The following is a 15,371-nucleotide window of genomic DNA, read 5'->3' as shown; positions in this document are numbered from 1 at the left end:
TACCAAGAACTTTACTCTCTAAGCCTCAGAGTAAACTTTATTAACTCTGTTTTATACAACATGACTTGACTTGGAAGATCAGTGGTTGTGACTTGTGCTACTTTTTTCCCAATAAGTTATCTGAGGCTACATAACTGATGGATGAGGGTGGAGGATGTGGGAAATAAAATTTATTGATACTTACTATATATAGGTGCTTTTGACAGTCATTTTATTTAGTCTCATAACAACGCCGTGAAGTTGTACTGTGATGATACTTTACAGATGTGGCCACCAAGGCCCAGAGAGGTTCAGTGATTGGTTGGGGTCACACAACTAGTGAGTGTCGGAGACAGTTTTAAACTTGGGACTATCTGATCCTAAAGCCTATGGTCTTTTATCCACAGTGCTTTTTTAGTTTTATGGGCCAGTCATCTCTACTGGTAAGCGATTTTAGCAACTGAAAACTGCCATGCCTCCTTCTCCTGCAGTTCCATTTACCTCTGGGTCTTGATGCCTTCTATATCATCTTTAGCTCTGGGTGGGGGGAGTAGCTTCCTACATCAGAGCATGTCAGTGGTGTGCAGGCTCCTGGTGAATGGAGTCACTTGTGTGTTCTGTAATTGCACACTTATTAGGTCACAAGGCATCAAAAAACCAAGCTGGCCTTTGTCTGAATCCCCACTGGACAGTTTGGTCTCAGTACCAATATTGGAAATGTCAGTCTGGTAAACAGCTTTTAACAGGGAGGAGGGAGGCTGAGAACAAAGTCTCCTTCAAACAAAACTCTCACGGATGGGAGTGAACAGAGTCAACATCTTACTTGCTTTAAATCCCCTGGAGTGGTTATGAAAGAGAGAGGACTTGCTGGATTGAAGAGAAAAAAACCCCTTTGATTCATCTGAATTAATTTAGCATCTCCCAGGAGGAAGGGCTCTGCCATCACCTTCCTGTTCTCCATCCCCTGCATACAACTCTCACAATCCCGGAGGACAAAAGACCAGTCTGTGGTAGGGAGTGCCCACACTGCCCCTTCTTCCACTTTAATTAAATCCATTTGTCCTAGGGGTAGCACTGTGCCTCAGGATGTCCAAGGGCTTTGATCTTTAACCCACACACATCTGAAGGAGTGGGAAACTAGTGCTCAGAGTGAGGACAATCACTTCTTCCTATGACAGCACAGCTGAAGTTATGAGCTCTTGGAAATAGCAGACTCTGTGAAGTTTGAGTGAAGAATTTGAGACCCAACTTTATCCTTACAAAGCTGCATGCCAACTGGCATCACCTTCACCTTGCCTTAAGCTCTTTGTCCTCATTTTTCAGAGGTAAATTCATCAGGATGGTAATTTGGATGGGTTTTAAGAGTCTAATGCAGAGGAGCTAGGGTTGCTGGGTTTGATATTTAGCCTGTTAAAGTTGGCTTTCCCCCTCCAGATCCACTTATCTGCCCCCCCTTCTAGAAATAACTCCCACCCTCTGCCCTCTGCCTATTTTGTTCTGGGACATATTAGCACACCAGCCATCAAGGGTTCAGTATGATTCATCAAGGAGTCATGTGAGCTGCTGTGCTAGGCTGGGCACTGCTTGCTCCAGGCTGGCTGCAGGTGGCAGACTGGTGCCATCCCAGGGAGACAAGTGGCAGTTGATCTCAGTGGTTACTTCTCCATTGCAGAGCCATGCAAAGTCAATGATCTTCTAGTCCAACCCTCTCAGCTTAAAGATGAGGAAACTGAGACTCAGAGAGGTTCAAGGTCACAAAGCCACTAGTGATCGAATTTAAATAGGAGTCAGGGCCTCTGGTAGAATCACTCCTCTGTTTAGTGAAGAATTTACCTTCTCCTTCATCTACTTGCTTCAGGGACCTGACTCCACAAAGTCCTGGACTTGGACTGACCTGAGCACCAGTCCTCATTCTGATGCCAACTTGCTGGTACCGATAACTCTTTGGTTCTTGATGAGAATCTTGTGAAAGGGCAGGGTGGGGAACGTGATGAGGTCTGTACTACCTATGTCACAGATTTTGTTGTTAATAAGGGATAAATAAAATGTCAAATGGGAAAGTAAGGCAAAGTGCATTAATTAGGAGAAAATATACATATAAAGCCTGATTATTATTTGGCAGTAATATGAGTTGTTCAACTCATGAGTATGAATTTTATTTCTACTACAGATACTGGAGGCAGTGAATCAGGCCAGGCTAGTGATACAAGAGATAAGTGCTCATTAGCCTAGAAATCCTACAGAGAAACTCAGTGCTCCCTACAAGTCTGCAGAAAGTGGTGTGTGTGTGTGTGTGTGTGTGTGTGTGTGTTCATATTTGTGTGTATGCACATGTATGTGTTCATCTGGATGCATGTCTTGGGTAGTGGGGGTGGGGGGAGGAAGACATGACCCTGTTCTGCATCTTGGCTGATAGAAGAAAAGAGAGTGACAGAAATGGGTGGAGGCTCACCTGTCAGCCACATCGAGAAGAGGCAGCACTGTCCACTGCCACAGGCTCAAGCCTTCATTAGTGGCAACATGCCAGACCATTCTACTTTGTTCCTTCCCAGTTTTGTTCTCCACCAGGACCAAGGAGACATTTCCCTGCAAGACTCCACGGATGAGCCAGGACATTCGGAGCTGTAAGGGAGAGCAGAGCCAGAAGAACAGGTGTTAATATTAAAAGGAATCCTTAGGTCCCCTTCCTAGAACTCTCACCTGAAGCCTCAAGCATGTTGCTGGAGACTCAGCCAAGGTATGCCCAGTGAAGAAAGCTGGTGACTGTCTGATCTTATTCATTGTCTCTCCAAATGGCTTTCATTAAGATTCAAGGAGCTGGACAGGGGCAATTAGGGACAAAATTTTGGAATTTTGTTCAGGTTGATCCTAAGTTTCACAAGATTTTGCATCTGAGGTGATATTAAGAATCAATGGGATATGAAGTGAACTTCTTAAAGCGGTTCTGAAGATTCTTGTCTGTGGCCCTGATTCACTTTGTGACCTTGGAGAAGTGATTTTATGACTCAATTTCTTCAATGCCTTAGTATCATAGATTTTTCTTCCTCATTGAGACTCTAATACTCTTATCTGAAAGATACCATGCCATGTGTTAGCTAACCAGAGACTCTATGACTTGATACTTATGGCCACTGGTAGGCAAAGGCAGGACAAAAGTCTACTCATCGAGATACTTTACGATGGTTATCTTTCAGAATTAGGATGTCTACTTTGACAAAAGGAAGCTACAATCATATATTTTCATTGTGTCTTTAGTAAAGTTTCCTATGGCACTGTTCCCTAGATATATGAAAAGGGACTATAGTGAATATTTCTAAAAGAGTTTAAGTGCAGTCATGCCCAGAATCAGTACATGCTATAAACAAGGTCTCTGATATTTTTGTTTGATAGAAACAATCTGTAAACAACATTTAAAACTTAGGACAACTATAGCATATAATTGCCCCAAATATTCCTGTTTAGATCCCGTAATTTAAAAAAATGGCTGTTGTGGAATGAAAGGTAAAATATGTCCTATGGCAACTGCAGTTTTCATCTGCTACGTGCCCCTTTTCTTTGATTCTCATTGTTTGAAGACATTCTCTTCTATAAATCACCATTCCTTTGTCTCCCAGTCCCCAAGCTCATGGTTTGCTTATAATTTGATCAAAGAGGTCATATACCATGAACTTCCCACTTTGTTGCACATGGCCTCTTAACTAACAAGGCCACACCTGGCACTGGGGTGCCCAGGTGCTGTTCTACTTCTGAGAGCCTGAGTCAGGCAAGCCTGGTCTATAACCATAACCTCTTCACTTATACCTTTCCCATTTCCCAAATCTGGTGTAGCAAATACTTGTCTCCAATGAGTACTCCCAGGATAATTTAACAAATCTGTCAATTGTTTTTTTCTGATCTCACGTGGCTTCCTTGTGCAATCTAGATGCCACGACTAGAAATTTTAATCCTACTAACTAAGCCCTCTCAGTCTTTAGCCCATGCCGCGTGCCCTGCTTGGAATATTGCTTGCTACATCCTTTCTCTCCTTTTGCTCCTTGGCCACAGAATATTTGATGATTTGGACTGCTGTGAAATCAGACTGTTGAACCTCAGTGCTCTGGATGGTTGTTGGTACTTACTCATCCACTAATTTCCACAGTTGACTTCTGAACACACATAGAACAATGGGTGTTTCAAACTCTTCCTCAAACACTAATGCTGTTACCTTTTGGTCCACAACTCCTGATCCGTTATTTTGATTCTTACTTTACTGATAAAGATTTACTCTATTAGGTGCAATCTACTTCAGCCTCTCTGCCTCCCTCCCTCCCTTCCCTTCTATCCTCCCTTCCTCTTCCTCCTCCGCCTCCTCCTCCTCCCTCTCCTCCTTCTACTTCTACTTCTACTTCTGCTTCTACTTCTCAGCATAGGTGTTTATTTATCTACCTTCTCTCTTCTTTTCCTGTCTTAGAGGAAGCTGTATCTTTCATTTTCTTCTATGTTAATCTCCCGTATTCCTCCCCCCACCCCGTCCTTGCTCTCTCAATAACCGCTTCTAGCACCTTAAGACTCTTTGTACCTTTTGGATTTTCTGTCTACAGAAAAGATCAGCGTTCACCCATCCCAGAAAAATATCCCTGATCCAGCTAGCTCCTCTGATGTGCAACCTATTTCTTTACCCCCATTCAGATGTTAACATCTTGGATAACTGGCATGTAACTGCTTTTATTTCCTTGTTGCCCATGCTTTCTTTAAATTCTCTCAACCTAGCTTTTATCTTCATTACTTTAACAAAGTAGCACTCACAATGTCCTTTATAGCTTGCTCTTTCAGCTCTTTCTATGGCCTCCTAAAGTGCCTCTCCCTCTCTACTTTCTCCCTTCTAACTTCTTTTGTATGTCTCTATCACATCTTCCTGTTTACCACTACCATCTGTGACTGATTTTTCAGTGGTTTCTCCTTATCAACTAATATCAAGGCATTCATGTTTCTTTATAATCTAAGAAAATCAGCTTTTTAGGCATTCAATGAATATTTATTGAGTACTTATGCTGATTCACATGTATCCTCCACCCTAGAATGGTCTAAAAGCTTGAGTTAGAGAGATCTGGATTCAAAAACTGTTGTTGTCACTTTGGTTCTTTTGAAGTGCAGTTCTGTATTCCATTAAGATGGAATAGGTTTAGGATTACAGTGACAATTTAATGAGATAACAAATAGTGTAGTAAATGTTAAAAAGGAATTTTGGCTGAAGCACTGAGGCAATAGATACTACACTTCAAAGGGAAGTCTGGGAACACAATGATGTAGGACTTTCAAGAGGGGTGGATGAAAACAGGTTACACAATTCTTAATCTCTCATACATACTTGGATTTTTTAAAAAGTTGGTGGTTGAATACCAGGAGAGAGTTTTTTAGAATGTGCTTTTTGTATATCATGAGTTCCACATCACTTTACCCTTCTGCAAAGAAATTTCTCTCTTCATCCCAAGAGAGAAGTTTTAATGATGCCACCTGGAGCATTTACAGTTTGGGGAGCTCAGTAGAATGCTGTCTAACTCCTACCTGGAAAATCTAAAGTATGAACCAGGGGTTGGGTAGCTGCTCTGATGGCAGGACAAAGGCAAGGTGGAACCATTGGATGGCTTGCACTCTCAGAGTTTGGTGGTGCACACATGCATGAGCATTACACAGAGACTAGAGTGAGCTGTGTAAAAAGCGGCCCACGTGGGTCATTTTAGATCTTGTCCAAGAGGGCTTCTTGAAGAGGTAAATAGAACTCAGAAGAAAGAAGCTGTAAATAGAGCTTCCTCTATTACCTGTAATAGAGGTAAATAGAACTCAGAAGAAAGAAGGGCATCTTGAGATGCCCAAGGGCAGAGAAAAGAGTAAGTGACCTCCTGGAATGGAGATACATATGCCCCAGTCAAGGTGAAAGATTCCCAGCAATAGTGGAGGGGGTGAGGAGAAATGTAGATCTCCAAAGAAACCACAAAAGTGCCCCCTGTGAAAACTAGTAAGACTTAAATATTTGTCCTATCCAGAGAATACTAACGCCAGATTACCACAACAGTTCTGGTCAAGTAAGAGCTTTTTGCTTTCTTTGCCTCTTTTCCTTTCCCTGCATTAAAGGTCACAAGTTAGCCAGATGACTGAAGAGGAAAGCTGAGTGAAGGGGAAAGAACCGTGACCACCATTTCCCTAATTTCAGGCTTTTCATCTATAGTAGGGTTAAGTGTGGCAGGGGGAGGGGAGGGAAATAAGCCCTAACTTTAAAGGAAGATTAAAGTTCTGATTAGATGGGCATTCTGATTTCTAAATAAGCCTGTTTTGTGTTTTGAAGTGATTAAAAATGGTCTGTATTACCTTAGAGCAACAGGTAAGTAGATTTCATCCAGTAGTCCACACATGGGGGCCCAGTGAATGTTAGTTCCTAGACTCCTCCACATCAGTCTACATGTCAGCTTTGCACCTGACATGGATTTTTCTGCTTCTGTGGTTTTGATCTTTCCATTTCCTCTACATGTTCTTTCCTTCTCACCATTTAAAAAAATTAAATATTTAATTTTCACGGACCTTTTCTTATCATCTGTCTCACAAATGACCTCCCCCTCCTCTGAAATCTTACAATTGAGGCTATTGGGACCATTATGGGACACAGCTCTGGTGGCTTTTCTTCCCTCTGTGGGCAAGTCCCTTCAAGGCAGGGACATCTTATCTTGTATTCATAGTAGTGGTTAAGTGAGGGCACGCGGTAGGAACTGATCAATATCAGGATAAATAAAGATGTATACATTTCCAGGAAGACCCTTCTGTCTTCACCAGGTCCCCTCTCAGGGACAGAAACCAACTTCCCACCTATGAAGCTCCTTAGCACTTTCTTACACTTTAGGGGTTGGGTACCAGGAAAGGGAAGAGGATCCACCCATTTTGCAGCTAACCAGCTGTAGTTGAAATGGCCCAATTCCCAGTGTTCTTCAGAAGCTTTCAGTCTGAAGTAGAGTCTGCTAGTGGGCTGAGCATGTTGGTGAGATGTAGCCCTGTCATATTGACACTGGGGACATTGGCTAGCTTACTGCTGAGCTTTCTCCATCTTCCTGCACTACATTTTAGGCCAATAGGCCTGGGAACTGAGAACAGTACTGGCTGCCAAGGCATGGCATCACTAGCTCCTGAGGAGATCTACCAGGATCCCTCTTGGTACCAGTTCTTGAGGTGATTATCTATTCATTCAACCTATATTTACTGCACACCTACTCTGTGCTACATTATTATATATACCTTCCCTGCCCTCATGAAGCTTATCAGCTTGCCAGGAAGTCAGAATTTAAATGAATAGCTGCAATTTTGCTGGGTGTAGCAAAAGGGAAGTAATCAGAGCCACTTGACAGCAAAGACTTAAAACATGAGACAATCAAGTCAAGACACTTGACATAAGACAATCAGGACTTGGGTCAAGATGGCCACTTGATCCAACTGTTCAGAACTACAGACAAATAGTAGAACTAAAAATTTGACTTTCCCTTCAACTTACAATACCATCACCTATGTTTATAGCAGCAAATATATATCTACAGCTACAACTCAAGCCAAGACATACACTGTTTCAGTTTCCATAAAGTTTAGTTTTAGAAACAGGTGCAAAAGTCTTGGAATGAGATTGAAAACTGGCAGCCAGTGAATGGCTAGCAAAGTATGTTTTTCTGCCATTTATTTTTTTCACCCACCAAGTGTTTAGTAAGGTGGTGTATCCAGGTGCTGTATTCTTCCTCAGATATAAGCAGTCTAGAACTTTTGGTCTTTCACTTGGCCTACTTTTCACCTGTAGTTATCACTAGTGATCCCAGATTCTGCCTCTAAAATGTCAGTCAATGCTTTGCTACTCAGAGGGTGATTTTCAGGTTGGTATCATTGGTGTTACCTGGGAACTTAGATGCAGAATCTCTTGCCTGATCCCAGACTTACTGCATCAGAATCGGCAGAGAAGCAACCTCTGGAGCCTTGTTCCTGTGCTCCTATGACTCATCCCACTTCCTTTCCAGAATGCACTGAAAGCAATTGCCCTTTGCATCAACATTCATTCCTGGGTGGCCTATCAAACTCTCCTTGTTTCATTACCTGTTGACGATGGGATAACTTGGGGTTTGTGCTCCAATATCGAAGTGAATGAATTGTGTGACTTTAAGCCAACCACTTACCTCTCTGAGCCTCTATTTTCTTTCTTAAGCCAAATTTGTGATAATAACCATCCCTTCCCTGCCCACCTTAAAAGGTGGTCATAAAGACTGAAGTAAAGAATGTGAAATAGAGCCCACATGTTGTGAATGAAATGGTTGAGCCAGTGGTTTTCAACCTGGGCTGCAAATTGGAATCACCTGGGGAGTTTTCACACCTACTCATGTCTGAGTTCCACTCCAGAGACTCTGATTTAATTGGTCTTGGGTAGGTCCTGGGCATCAGAAGTTTTTGAAATCTCCCCAGGTGATTCTAAAGTACATCCTAGGCTGAGACCACTGGAGAGATGGGGCTACTTAGTGCAGGAGGTAGCCTGGTCTTCTTGGTCAGGGGTCCATTTTCATCTCAGACTTTGAGTAAGAGGCAATTCTTAATAACTAAAAAATAGCCTAAAATGTGCCCACAATCACCAAGGTGTACAAGAAGTGTTTTTCCTGCAAGGGGGAGGACACAGACTCAGCAGAGGGCCTTCACGTGCCTGCCACATCATCCTTTGGCCAGGACTGAGGACATTCCTGAGAGTGAGATTCATGGGCTGAGGGTAAGCAGTGATGACCTAAGAATACAAATGGGACCAGAACTATCCTCTTGGTCCTACTTACCAATTTCTTAGTTAGACATGGAGGACCGATGTCAATTCTTTCTGAATATCCCTTATTCATTATTTGTATCTAAATACAGTATTTCTATCTAAATAGAGTAACTATTTGCGGTTCCCAGGGCAGACTGCAGGTTCAAGGCCCTCTCAAAGACTTCCATTTTCCTCCTAAATACAGTCCCAGATAAAAGAAGCCCTTTGATACTATTATATGTAGATATCCATGCCAGGTAGACCTGGCTTGCTATTGGGAGTTAAAGTTCAGGTGCTCAGAGTGGGCAAAAAACTCTTTTGGTATTTGATTTTAATAGGACCAATTTCTATCGGGGTAACCTATAGGATAAAGTATTTTGTTAAATGCCTATTTATTGAATGCTAGAGAGCTGTGCTAGGCACTTGTACATATGCTATCTCATTTTATACTCACAACATTCCTTCCTGTGGATATTATCATACCCATTTTTCATATGTGGAATCTGAGGCTTAGATAGGTTAAGTCACCCATGGTCGCTGGGCCCATATGCTGTGGAGCCAGTTTCCACACTATGGTCTGTGCTGTTTCTACCATATCTATAGTGCTACATACACGCAGCATGTTATGGTAATACTTAAACCTTTTGTGGGTGTGTTGTGAAGGTTTTCTAGATCCTTGTTGCTCAAAGCGTGGTCTGTAAACCAGCAGTATTGGCATGACCTGGGAAGTAATAAAAAATGCAGGGTCTCAAGTCCCACCCTAGGCCTGCTGAATCAGAATTTATATTTTAACAAGATCTTAGCTCAGACATACCTTCAGAATAGAGGAATTAGGGAAGTGGTGGGTTTTAAACCTTTGTCTCTGCCAGACAATTAGTATCGTGTGTGTATACAGACACATACATATATACATGTATATACATACATGTACATATATATGACAAGTGTATTCATGCAAATATGAGAAATCTTATTCAAATCCTAAATAATGTCTGTGAGAAATAACACTTGTTGGAGCCCATGACAATAAAAATGCTGATCCTTCTAGATACATCCAATAGATATAGGTTATAAATGATAGCTTTTGACTAATAACCTATTTTATATGCAGACAGAAAATAGGACAAGTGAAAAGAGACAACGCCAGGAGCATGCCACCAGCAATTATATTTTCTGGCTCCAGCAGGCCCTTTCACAAGGGCCTTTTCCCTCTCCCTGTCGATGAGGTCCAATAGACTTTCCAATTACGTGCTACCAGTGTTTGTCATGTTATTAATTAAAGTTCTGTATGTAAAGCAAGAGGAGTATTGTGGCTAGGCCTAATGCTATTATTTCTCTCATGGCCCTTTCCTCCTCCAGAGGTAATTACTGCAATTTTATGCCTAGAATATGCCCTGTGTTTGCTATGCATACCTCGTGGCAACTTCACGACAATCTCTTGAATCCATTAAAAAAATATCAGCATGGAACTTAGGCTGAAATGGGACAAAAGAGACTCAATGGTATCAAATAATGCCCATTCTGCATTCAGCACTCCCAAATGTAGCAATGCTGTGAGGTAGAATGTGCTACTTTTCTTCGTCTTTCTGAAGGGCTGTCTGAATTCCCACAGTAGAGACCAAACCAGGATGCACGTTCTAGTGTGTATTTCACTTGAACAGAAGGAAATGCTTTCTAATAGAGAGAGACGCTCAAAGATGAGCTTGATATTCCCCACCCTGGGAGTCATCCAGCAGTGGCTGGGGAACCAGGATTGAAGTTGTTGTCAGGGAAATCCAAGCTTAGAATAAAGGTAAAGTCTCCTTCCCAACCTAAGATGCCACAGGGCTGTGGTATGGGTGTGAACTGGTAATTTTAAGGTTCTTTGGCTTCTTATTAATAAGAGTTCCACAGTCTCTTATTAACTTTAATTAAGAGTGTTGACTCATTGCAAAACCCAGTGTTTTTGTATGCCATCTCCTACTTCACCTGGAAAAAATAAATACCAACTCTCCAGCTATAAATAGCCTAATGAAAAATCAACCCAACATAGCAAGAAGCAGGCCAGATGCAGATTTTTGATAACAAGCAAATAAAATGTGCTGGCAAATACTTGCAATTATGGAAGCTTAAGAAATGCTGGATTCCTGGCCATGTAGGAGACTTAAAAGATTGATATCCTGTGTGAAAATATCACCCCATGTCTCCTTCTTTCCAAGACATCACATCAAAGCCAGAAACAGCCAGCCAGGGATGCCCCCTTTGTAAAAACACAGCAAGAAAACATGAAGGTTATACATAAAAAATAATAACTGTGGGATCCCTGGCTGGTGAAGTTATGGAATTACAGGTATTTTTTTTCCTTCTTTAATCTCTTCTAATTTTTTTTTACAATGAATATCCATTACTTTTTGATAACTAGAACAAGAATGATAAAGTAAATGTAGCATATGCGGTTATTAAAAGCATGTTGATGAAAAATAACACTGATGTAAGAAAATATAAATACAGAAGACATCAAATACTTATATGGTATGATGCAAAATTTGTATAAGCCCTTTTCACTCTGCTCAAATCTACGTCTATGTGTCTGGAAGGAAATGCACCAGTGTGGTAAGAGGGGTTACCTTTGGGGGGTAAGAGTGTGAGCAATTTCAATTCTCTTCATGCCTTCCTATATTTTCCTAATGTTCTGCAATGAACATAGAACACTTTTATAATCAGAAAAAACAATAAACACTATATTAAAAGTGGCAGCAAGGGAGGGTTCTGATGTCGTTTGAAAGTCGGGAAAAAAAATGCTTTCTTTTCACCCCCTTCTGGGAGGATCAGTTTCTCTTGCCTGCAATATGTGGGCTTTTTGAGGAAGACCCAGGGAAGGTGGGGGCTTCTGGGGATTGAGTGATGCAGACGGAGCATGAGCTTTGAACTAAAACAGCCATTCTGTCTTTATTTGTGGTATAATCTGTGCCTCTGTCTTTATCTGTAAAATGGGACCAATTGTACTCTGCTCAGAGAGTCGCTGGGGGACTTTAATAAGATTACAAAGCCCAGTGCCCAGCCTACCAAATACATTTGATCAATGTTAGTTTTCTCCTCCTGTATGGGTAAGGGCAAGCAGGCAATACCATGCTAGAGATAAACAGCTCACAAAAGATAGAAAGGGACAGGGTGAAGGATGCTGTATTTAAACTTTTCAGTTCAGTGTTCTAGCATCCAGTTTCCCCAGAGAGTTATCTTTTCTGTCTTATGGGAAGAAAAAGGGTGATATTTTCTTTTGAGTTACATTTTGATGGTATGATTTTGGGCAAACAGCCTCCTCTGTACCTCTGTCTCTCTGTGCGTGATGGGGATGCTGCTGCAAAATAGCTCTGTAATCCTCTGGCTGGGGAACAGGATCAACTGTGCAGTGGAAGTCCTAGAACCTTTACAGACAACCAGTGGAAGGAGAATGGACCCCAGGCATGTGAGTGTTTGTGGGGGCCTGGAGCCACTTGGGGAGTATTTATTCTGACAGGTGGGGAGAGTCTGTGCTTGCAACAGGGTGTCCCCCTTGGGCATGGGACTTTGGAATGTGGTATAAGGATCTCCAGTAGGGGCCACAAGGGTCCATGATTAGCAGGTGGATTCTGAATGGGATCCAAATCTCTGCCAAGTGCCCAGGAGGATTTTATTCACACCCAAGAGCCTTGACAGCAATTCTTCCTATGCCTCAGTTTCATCATGTAATAGCAGAGGGATTCATTTTGAATGGCTCGTAGGTATTAAATTAATTATGTCTGACTGCAATTACAAATGCTGTTGATTACTTTGGCCCATTAGCATGTGGCCTGGGAGTGTCAACCACATCATGATGAGTGGGGACAGAATGCTAGGTTCCAGTGGCTTCTCAGCTCTAGGTATGGAGGGGAGGATTATTTTGGCTCAGAAATCTCAGTGGGGCTACATTTGTTGGTATCTTGAGAATCCAAGGGGAGTGTCCTTGTTGGCTCCTATCCTGGGACAGAGTCATGTTCATAATTGAGGGGCTGTGTAATTAGTTAATTAATTAATGATTGATTAAGCAAATTCATTGGGCATGTCCTCCTGATACTAATCCTAGGCACTATGCAAAATAATGCCCCCAACCTGCCCGCATGTTACTATTGACTGAAAGGAGAAACAAGAGGGGCGCCTGGGTGGCGCAGTCGGTTAAGCGTCCGACTTCAGCCAGGTCACGATCTTGCGGTCCGGGAGTTCGAGCCCCGCGTCAGGCTCTGGGCTGATGGCTTGGAGCCTGGAGCCTGTTTCCGATTCTGTGTCTCTCTCTCTCTGCCCCTCCCCCGTTCATGCTCTGTCTCTCTCTGTCCCCCCCAAAAAATAAATAAACGTTGAAAAAAAATTAAAAAAAAAAAAAGAAAGGAGAAACAAGAATACACACAATGTCTGAATTCACGTTGGAGTGACTTCTTCCCGCCCGTGCAAAGTAAGAAGAAAGAAGAAGAATTGCTCCCATTACAAAGAGTTTTTACATTTTCATTTGGTCTTTGCAACAACCTCAGGCAGCAAGTACAACAGGTTTATACCCAGTTTTACCCCAGTTGGGGGGGTGACTCACGTGAGGTCACATGACTTGTAAGGGGCAGAGCTGGGATTCAAACTCAGGTGACCTGAGTTAAGTTAGTGACTTAACTAGTGTTCGAAGATTTGGCTTTGGAGGTGGACAGAGGTTGGTTTAAATCCTGGGTCCTCCTCTTAGTAGCAGGGTGACCTTGGGCATGTCACTTAAATTGTCAAGGCTCTAGGGTCTCTCTCTGTCAGTGAATGGGGGTCACGATTCCTCACAAGTCTGTTTTGGTAATGACATAAAACAAGTGACATTCTTAGCACAGTCTTAGCCACATAATAAGGGATTGATATTTAAAAAATGCTCCCTCAGTTGGCTTATCAACTATGAAGCGTCCCTTCCTCAGACCCAGACTAAGGAAGGTTTCTTTTTCCCAAGAGTGCAAATGGTTAGGGTGTTTGAGGGCTAGAGTTAAGAACTTTGGCTTGCTTTTTAATGTAATTCAGCCAAGTGATCCATGAGTAACCTGGAGACCAGGACCTGTTATACTGAAAGCAAGTATTGTTAACTTTTCTGCTGAAAACACCTCAAAGAGATCCCAGATTCCTGTGGTCTATCTCCAGCATGACTGGCCACATGGTGGGTTTGAAATGAGTACTTGCTGCTTCACTGCCCGACCACGAGCCCTCTGTGACCTTCCCTCCCTCACTCCTCCTTGCCACGTATCTGCGTGCCCATCCAGCCCAGCCACGTTCCAAGCTACCTCTCTGATCCCATCCCTGCAGCTGTCCACACTTCGCATCCTGAGGGGGCCACCTCCTGACTACTTCAGGGGAGTGGCTGAGCAAATACCTTTGAAGTTAGGAGACTACAGTTTGAGTCCTGGTTTCTGTGTAGATTAGCCTGTGACTGTGGGGGTGTCTCCAAGCCCTGTGAGGCTCTTCCTCTGTAGAATGGGGAAGATCTCATTCACTTCACAGGGTGGCTGGGGAGGTGGGCAGGCTCTGTGGTCTTTGACATTATAGAGGATTCTTAATACAGGGTATGGGTATAATGTTATTACATGTGTCTGGGCTCATCATTTGAGACTGACAGTGGGTCCAAATCTCTTAGTCATCCAGTGGGTCTGTGGAAAAGCCATTTGGAAAATTCTTCCGGAACCACTTCTAACCTCCACCTCCTTCCCTTCTGATACAGAGTGGCATGTGCTTAGGCCCCAGGTTAAGGCTTTAAGAGCACTGTCTCCATCACAGGGGGTGTGAGGAGCTACCAGATCTAAGGTCCTCCTGGAGTTTCAGACACAGGTGAGAGTTAGGGTGACTTGTGGGGTGGGGGTGGGGGACAGGCACAGTTGAGATGGACTTTAGAGGTGACCAAGGCAGGGCAGATACTCTTCAAAACGCGCCATTTATGGGCCTAATGGTGACCATGAGGGATGAAGTGAGATCACACAGGGTGAGGAAGCCTTTGAGATTCAAAGAAAGGCAGGCTGGAGCCCCCCTGGAAAGGGGGTTGGAGCTCTTCCTCTGGGCTTCTTAAACTGGGGGACATATGCCTTCCAGGTCTTTCTAGGGGGACCCAAAGCAACAGGGTAAACAGGGGTATCTTTCTGAAGTCTTGGCCATTCAATAGTAAGTAGTGAGTCCTGTTTTTGAATGCAAAGAAACAGGCACATTCGAGGATCAGATGCAGAACCGGCATCCATTTTCAGGTGATAAAAAGAGATGTTAAAAGAAAAGGCAGGCGTGTGATGTTCTGCTCTGGGTCATTTGGCCAGACTCCCTTCCAGCCTTTGTGACTTCCTCTCTTTTCTCAGGCCATGCCCTATATACTGCAGCTGTCCCTTTCATAGGAGCCCACCCCCCGCCCCCCACACACCCCAGGGGAAAGTGCAGATGCCTTTGTGTCTTAAGGACATGTGGCCACACTGCCAGCCAGCCGTGCATGATTGCAGGCTCCCTCCTCATTTGTGAAAATGTGACAATATCATCTCTTTGGGTGTCTGCTGCCAGGGTGGGAGTGGGGTGGGGATGGGCTGTGGAGAAAAGGGATTTTCGCTAGACTGGAAGAGGGTGTTCGCCA

General features: G+C 43.2%; 1 protein-coding gene across 1 annotated transcript in view; it reads right to left on the bottom strand.

Annotated features, from left to right (window-relative positions):
* Positions 1-15,371, bottom strand: part of ALK (ALK receptor tyrosine kinase) — a 671,492-nt gene that overhangs the window by 94,510 nt on the left and 561,611 nt on the right. Inside the window, exon 9 of the mRNA XM_027033475.2 lies at positions 2,432-2,601. Within this exon, the coding sequence (XP_026889276.1) occupies positions 2,432-2,601 (170 nt within the window). The remainder of the gene's footprint in view (positions 1-2,431; positions 2,602-15,371) is intronic.

The sequence above is a fragment of the Acinonyx jubatus genome, chromosome A3 (assembly GCF_027475565.1).
Source record: "Acinonyx jubatus isolate Ajub_Pintada_27869175 chromosome A3, VMU_Ajub_asm_v1.0, whole genome shotgun sequence".
Taxonomy (NCBI): domain Eukaryota; kingdom Metazoa; phylum Chordata; class Mammalia; order Carnivora; family Felidae; genus Acinonyx; species Acinonyx jubatus.
Note: the sequence above shows the minus strand (reverse complement) of the source record. Positions and strands in the feature narration are given on the sequence as shown.